A 7,840-nucleotide genomic window follows, 5' to 3' on the forward strand; every position below is an offset into this window, starting at 1 on the left:
GCGCCGGCTAGAGGTCCACTGGCTCCTTTCTTTCGAGTGTTTCTTTCTCCTGTTGAACGAGTGGCAGTCAATGGGGGCTCCGATGGCGTTTTGATGGCTGCTCGTGGAGAACCTCATTCAGCGACGTAGACGGAAGCGAAGTCGAGCTGTAAGGCTGGCGAAAGAAAATGATAGCATAATTGTCAGGTCGGTCGTGACGCGTTGCTCGTATTTGCTTTGCGTTTGACCTGGTTTACTATGAAAAGCTGCTGGATTAAGTACGAGAAAAAATTAAACATATATTTCATTTACAGTTAGAGCATTTAAAGTACGACTCTACCATCGTATTTTATCTGTGGGAATGCTTCGAATATTTCGCGAAGTCTGTAACTCGAAGTGTCTTCAAAAATTTATTTTTAATATCTACAATTCAAATTACGCATCAGATTTACATGTTCACTTCGGTTGGTCTTCTAAGCATTTCGGAAACCATTGCTGCGTTTCTTTGTATCCACTTTTGATTCTGTTGGAGCTTAGCTTGAACTGTAGACAGCAGATTGGGAGCTTCCGTTTGGACCACATTTACCAATTGGTCAGCCATACCTGGTTCAACTATGTATTCAGCTAAGTTCTCCAACAAGGCGTAGATTTCCCGCTGGTTCAATAGGCTGCAAATGGCGAAAAGAAAGTGAGATTGTATTACAAAAATACTACCCTTTCGTAACTCACAGCTGCTTTAGGAAGCCAGACTCGGCGTCGAACGTTTCCATCACAATCTGCAACCCTTCAGCCGTGGACTGATAAATTGCTTGTAGAGCTTGCACTTTTTCGTTTCCTCTGAAATTATCTGTCATAATTTCATCCAAATACCGGCGAATAGTAACTTTATCGGTAATACAACCAAAGGCTCCCAATAGATGGTTTCGGCTAACATCTTCGCGCGTTATTTTGAGCGTTTCAAGCAATTGAACAAAATCGTTGTAACTACTGTTACGAATCCTGGTGCACACGAAGAGCTGTTCCGCTTGGGATTTGCAAGAAAGGTAAGTCTCCTTTTTCAAATTATCAAACCGCTTTGCGGCCTGTGCCTGGCATTGTGGATCAGATTCGCATGCCCATTCTAAAGCAATCAAGCGCGTTTCCTCGACATCGGCCGACTCACCTACACCACGCCTGTCGTAGCCATAAACCGAAAGAATGTTCGCTGCGAGTTGGGCTGCGTAGCTTTCTAGGGTTTTAAGAGCTTCCGAGTCATTTCGTAGCATACGCTTTAAAAATTTTAGGTTAGAATGTGCTGTTGCCCACGGCCTATATTCGACCTCATACTGTAGATAATCGAATACTTTGAAGGCTGTGTAATAATCTAATTTACCGGCATGAGCCAGATTCATAGAATCGTCAATTAGTTGCGTTCGCGATAATTTATCGATGGAATCGGTGTGCTCGTAAAGCTTATAGATGATGGTCTCCCACATCTGGGGAGCATAATTTACGCGATAGTATCCTGTGGCAAGTGTATTGATGAGCACGGAATCATTCTCCAAAAGCGGAAATTCGTACTGCACTTCTTGTTTATCTGGCGCCATCCAGAAGGCAGCACTCGTGTCGTTGCTGCTTTCGGTGTAGTACGATATGGGAATCCACCACGATTGCGGTTCGGGATTCTCCGGTGGTGAGTTATAAAATCGTTCCTGACTGAACGTGAATATGTTGGTGCCGTCAACACGTTCAACAGTAACGAGAGGGGCTCCAGCTTGATTGGACCATGATTCGAAAATCTCATGTATAGTTACTCCTGGAGGCAGCTTGCCATCCTCCTCTAGGGCCTGTGCCAGACTGTCGAACAAGTTTTGATCCTCTACTACTCCGTTATCTTCGCTAAAATTGTAGGAGGAAAATTAGAAAAGCTGTTTTCTAATTGTGGTCGTCTTGATTTAAATAACATTAGGGTTTGGGTTCGACCCCGAATATCAGAACCCGTTGACTTACTTTTGTTTTATGTAATACTGTAGTCCTTTCTGGAATGTAGCTTCAGTAAAGGCATAATTAAACATTCGAAGTACACTGCCAGCTGAAAATTGAGAACGTTTATATTCTTTTTTTTACAACACAATATTTTTTTTTTGGGAATGCCACAATTAGAATACATACATTTAGCATAGGCAATCCCGTCGAACAATCCGTTAATTGCGCTTGGAGTTTCCACGTAATGAGTCATAGGACGAACACTCGCGCTAGCATCGGTGCTCAAGGCATTTTCCCGGACCGAGGCGAATCGTTCTCTCATATTGAACTCTGGGTGACTCTGTCAAGAAAAAAAAATCAGAGCTCTCCATTCCAACCCACGTCACCAAATCTAATCTCTTACAAGCTCCGTCAGATAGTACTGGTACAGTTGTGCGAAACCTTCATTCAGCCACAGATACGACCACCACTTGGGGGCCAACAAATTCCCGAAAAATTGATGCGTATATTCGTGGCCAACAATTTCCACCACACTCACCTGTCTGCTTACACCATGGGACTCTGGATCAAAGAGGATCGCAGATTCGCGATAAACTACCAATCCCCAGTTCTCCATTGCCCCAGGGTAAAAATCCGATTCTCTGATGGCCACATTATCGATTTTGGACATGGAATAGTCGTGGTCAAAATATTCTTGCATTTCACGCAGAAACCGAACCGATGCATCTACGGAGAAGGTTAGTTGATCCTTAGCCGTTGGTCGCGCTACGCTCGCGACAGCCAGCTGTTTCCGCTCGTTCACAACCTGACGCTCGGTGACATAGTCCGAAACTAGAAACGCCACAATATACGTCTGCATTCGTGGTGTTCTTTGGAACGTGGTTAGTTTTTTATCGTTTGGCCTAAAATCAAATATTATAACAATATTTTTTTTAGTTTGAAAATCTGTTAACTTACAATAAAGTTACTCCTAGCGCCGGTGCATTAGCCTTCGCAGTGTATTCTATTCCGCAGGCAATTCTCACATCGAACGTGGCCTTGATGCCGGGTTCGTCGTAACACGGAAAAGCTGATCTCGCGTCACATGGTTGAAATTGGGTCACACCTAAATACCTTGTCTCTCCTTCCGTGGTTTCGTAAGACGATCGGTAGAATCCAGCCCTGTCAGTGCGATCCAAAGAGTTCGTGAAATCTATATCCAGAACATAGTTGGTGCCAACAGCCAGCGATTCTTTGGTATTCACAATCAAAAACTCTTTATCCTCGTCAAACTCGGGTTCATAAATTGCCATTAGAAGTTGATTGCTGTTACGCAGCTCCAGCCGATCGATGACACTCCGTGTGCTGTGAAGCACAATCTGTTGAGTTTTTTCCAGTACCGTAATACTAATTTGAACATTTCCCTTATACTCGAAGTCCCCTAAATGTACGTTGGTGTCCAAATACAGGTTGTAATGTGTTGGAATTGTTGTATTAGGTAGCCGGTAGGAAAGAAATTCACGAGATCCTTCCCCAAACGGGCTAGCTGAACAAATGCTAACCAACAGAAGGGCTAGTACTCGATAAAAATTCAACATCTTCGAACGTCGCTAGGTTTTAAACTGTGCCATTCTAGCCAGAGTTCATATAAAAGATCCACATTAACGAGCCAATATCTTATCTGGCTCTTATGAGGACCTTATCTGAGTTAGTTTACCCAATGAATCAATTGTTCGATAGGGTAAAATCCTTATCTTAAACAGTAGCTCCAGCGTGAAATATGATTTGGTAATCTTGAGATGTGCTACCCCAACCTCCGAATAATTCGATTTTTTATATTATAGACAACTGAAAAATCGAGCCAAATACTTAAAATTGTCGTTTCTTTGTTTAAATCAAACATAGATTCGAAATTCGCTAGTATTAAACTATTTTAAGTTATTTCTATAGCGCTTATATGGGAAATTTCAAAGGGCCACGAGTCACGATAGTCAAAGGACCACGAGTCACGAAAGTCTTTTATCTGACTCATTCATGGTGTTTGGTTGCTTGAAAAATAAAACAACTTTGAACAGCTAAAGTGTCAAGAAAATGTTTCGATTTTTGAAGGGTGTCCCACATCAAATCGCATAACAGTAATAACGCTGTAGAAGTTGTTTTGAATTCGTGCAGAAGTAGTTTGAAGTGTATTGCTTAAACTGTATTTTTATCGCTGTCAGTTTTACGAAAATTGAAAAGAAAGCAGTTACTCGAAAAGACACGTCACGACGCAAGGACCTGAAAAATCGTCAACGCTTTCATCGGAACATCGGAAAACAACTCAGAATCATGCAATTAACGGTAAATTGTGTAATTAAACGTTACTACGAAACTCTGAGCAGCGAACGAAAGGAGAAATGCCGCCAGAATGGCTGTTCTATTGGTGACCAGGATCACAAGCGTGTTGTGAAAGCGTTTACGCGGAATCTCAATGCTTCAGTCTGGGATGTGGCCAAAAAGTTGAATATGTCCAAGTCTTTCGGTCAGTACGCCAAGAACCAGGAGAAACTGCATATGTACAAAGGGCAGAATGCTCCAATCCTGACAAACGGCAAAATACGGTAGGAAAATCACGGGCCCGGAAACTGTACATCCAGATGCTAACGAAGTCTCATCTTGGATAGTGAGACTTACGTCAAAGTGGACCTCCGGCAACTTCCGGCAATGGGAATAAGGCATTCTCCTGATAACACAGTAGAAAGCGGTTTTCAAGCTGAAATTTGACGGTCAACCGGCTTGGATTGCCAGCATCCAAAAAACATTTATGTGTTGCCCAAATACGGCAGAGCCTTTCACTGGAGGAAGTTGCTGGCCAATGCTGATGCTGCCATTACTGTACAGAAGCAGTAAATGTTGCAGGAATCAGGAAGAAGCCTAGGCGATGCACCTACCGCGGACGCTGCTACCACTGCCACTGATGGTCCCCCCGCTGCCAATGCTGCTATTCTTTGCCGCTACTGACCATCCTAGTGACCATCTACTAGTAAAATGATTAGTTTGAACAGCAGCAGAATCTTCTAGAGCCGAAAGAGGGCATACCCGGCTTACTAGGTATATAATTCTGTCGACCGTGCTAGGGAGAGCTATTGCTTGACTAAGCGACGAATTATAGGTCGAAATCTGCGTTTCAACAAGGCTTGATAATTTTCAATAGTACAACAGTACGAATAATCAAATTACAATTTTCTACATTTGGGCGGATGCATGGATGATTCCCCAATCGATTGCTACTAGGACGTAGGAAACCCGTTAAAAACTAACCGACCTGTTAGCGTTTGAAATTGGGCATTTTTAACCTATTTCCGTTTCTAGATTTTCATTTTACACCCCTAGCCGAACTTCCTGGAAGACGTAGTTCTCCGTCAAAAAATAGCCCTTACAAACAGTGAAAAAATGAAAAAAAAAAGAATTTTCTAGTTTGAATTTAACGGTTTATTACTGCAAACTTTGTTGTTGCAAACGACACTATCTATGCATCCTATTTTTAACATAGAAACGCCGTTTTCAATGCTTTTAAAACTGGAGTTGTGGAAAAGTTTTTATTTAGGTGGATTTACCACAGGTAGCATTTAATTTTATCAAAATAACTCAAAACCCTTGATATCCAAAAGGCTTTTGAATATAAGGATGTTCTTTTGTGCAGTACCAACTAAAAAACAATGGTATACATATGAATGAAAATCCTAGAAAAAAGTAACAAGTATTTAATATGAAGACATATGATTCAACTTCCGTAGCTGAATAAAATAAATCAAAGAAAAACGTCAAATGACTGAAAATGTCAAATACTCAAACGTTCATAACTTTTTTGTTTTTCATTTCATCATCACCAAATTTTGACAGATAGTGGTATTTTGAGATATTTTTAGTATTACTTTTTGAGATCTCATGAGCAATTCTCGCTGAAACTAGGCCACTAGGTGCACAAGGTCTTTTAAATTTGATAGAAATGCACACAGTTATTAAACATAGAGAAAAAGTGATAATGCCATTTTTGTTTGACCGAATTTGTTGACCCCTTAGTCACCAAGGGGCGAAACAGTTTTCAGAAAAGTCAAAATTTTGATTATTCTTGATGTATTATTTGAGCTATATCTCTAAAATTGGGTATGCAAAGTACTACAAGTAGCACTATTCTGTAAAGAGGAATGATCGGGCTTTCATCTGAAGTGATCAGGATTTAGGCCCCCATCTTGAATTTGGCCGCCATCTTGGATTATTTCAGAAAAATGCAATTTTGACCGTGTTCGCAACTACCAATTTTCGATCACTCTCCAAATACTTGGTTTAATGGCATGCCAGCTTCTAAGACAAATGATTGAGTTTCATACATTATTCGGAACACTCGCTATGTCGGACAAAAACATGCGTGTAGGCATGTTTTTGAGTTCTTTCTTGGTTTTATTCATCAATTCCTCCTCAGCTTTCACGACAAAATTGTTGGAGTATTTTTCGACGGGACGCAGATGGGTAACGTTGGGCGAGTTTGCCGACTGGGGTACCACATCGATATTCAGCCTTTCCAACTCCTCCAACGATTGCTTCGAGTAATGGGCTGAGAGCAGATCCGACCAGAGCATTCATCCTTATGGTATTTGTTGATGAATAAGGCTGCTTCCGGCAGGCACTTTGCAGTAAAAATTTTGCTGTTCGTGGACAGTCCGAAATGAAAGAAGAAAGGCTTTTACATCCCCTTGTCAGCTACAGTAGCACCTTCTTGGGGAGCTTGGTGTGTGAAATGAACTTCACCACGGAGCTCACTCTTTTCGTGGTGGAAGTAAAATACGAAGTGCCCTGCCAGTCGTTGCCATCCAGGGTGAGATAGATCTTGTCGTCCATCGTCACCGCCCCGTCGCGATTCGCCGTTAAAAATGACTCGACCATCTTTTTTAGCCATTGTCACTACGTCATTGCCTGCAGCTCCGAGACTAATGGACAGGATTGCCGTTTCCTGACATGCGTATCTTCGGCAGGTACTTTTTCACTGTTTGGCCGGTTGCACTGACTTTTCCCTCGATCTTCCATTTCAGCATCTTTTGGAGCTTATTGTCATTCAGGGTCGTCGGCCGTCCGGAACCGGGGCTTTCTTTCGTTGTTCTGATTGTTGTCCGATAGTGCCAAGATGTTGTAGATTTCGAAACGGGCGTTTCCAGCGTCCACAAAGTGCCGCACGATGTCCGCTTTTGACGTGACAGGGTACCGTTCTTTGAACGCTTACACTCCTGAACGGTGTAGTTTCGCTGTTTTCGCCATCACAGTTAGAGTTTGACCGACAGAGCTGTCATTTTTTTCCTGCTGACTCTTCGGTTATTATGAGTGATGATGCATGGGTAGTTTCGTCAGTGCGTGTAAAGGTAAAGCCATGAAAAATCGGCAATTTTCGTCCATTTCGTCCAAAAAGCAAGTTTGAGTTCGGAAGACCACCGCTAGTAGTGCTGCAAAATCTAACTTTTCAGTCTTGCACTTCACCTCTCAAATGTACATAAAAATTTAAGAAGTGTATTTGTTTTACTAATAAGAAAAGTATCCATACATTTTGATAATTACCGCAAACCCTTTCTGATTTCACTATTAAAAATGTTGTATCAGAATTATCAAAATCCATCCATTTCATGTTTATGAGCATGCAACGAGCTTTGTATGATGGAAGAGGAAATTATGTCCAACCTAATTTACGAAGAGCATACAATAGAAATTGCTTTTGTACTGATTCTATTCTTTCTTCGTGTGTGATTGTATAGGGTGACCATACAATGCTGCAGTATTCCAGTATCGATCTTACATAGGCTATATATAATGTTTTGATGGTATACGGATCCTGAAAGTTGTAACAAAAGCGCTTTATAAATCCTAGCATGTTATAAGCTTTGTGGATTAT

The 7,840-nt window shown here is 41.6% G+C and overlaps 1 protein-coding gene across 1 annotated transcript; it reads right to left on the reverse strand.

The window, feature by feature from the left end:
- Nucleotides 1-389: 389 nt before the first annotated feature.
- On the reverse strand, nucleotides 390-3,528 carry LOC129722985 (aminopeptidase N-like). The gene is made up of 6 exons (XM_055676889.1): nucleotides 2,902-3,528; nucleotides 2,348-2,846; nucleotides 2,131-2,284; nucleotides 1,969-2,050; nucleotides 709-1,857; nucleotides 390-647 (listed from the first exon to the last, which is right to left on the reverse strand). The coding sequence occupies exons 1-6, from the start codon at nucleotides 3,519-3,521 to the stop codon at nucleotides 428-430; spliced, it is 2,724 nt and encodes a 907-aa protein (XP_055532864.1). The 5' UTR covers nucleotides 3,522-3,528; the 3' UTR covers nucleotides 390-427.
- Nucleotides 3,529-7,840: the final 4,312 nt, after the last annotated feature.

This window comes from Wyeomyia smithii, chromosome 2, assembly GCF_029784165.1.
Source record: "Wyeomyia smithii strain HCP4-BCI-WySm-NY-G18 chromosome 2, ASM2978416v1, whole genome shotgun sequence".
NCBI classification, from domain to species: Eukaryota; Metazoa; Arthropoda; class Insecta; order Diptera; family Culicidae; genus Wyeomyia; species Wyeomyia smithii.

What these genes read in the sequence shown, in the direction of transcription:
- LOC129722985 (XM_055676889.1), bottom strand. Translation starts at nt 3,521, where the DNA reads ATGTTGAATTTTTATCGAGTACTAGCCCTTCTGTTGGTTAGCATTTGT. An exon ending in CGGGATTGCCTATGCTAAAT is followed by an intron (nt 2,051 to 2,130) that starts GTATGTATTCTA and finishes CTCAATTTTCAG; the next exon opens with CTGGCAGTGTACTTCGAATG. An exon ending in TCTGGCTTCCTAAAGCAGCT is followed by an intron (nt 648 to 708) that starts GTGAGTTACGAA and finishes CGCCATTTGCAG; the next exon opens with CCTATTGAACCAGCGGGAAA.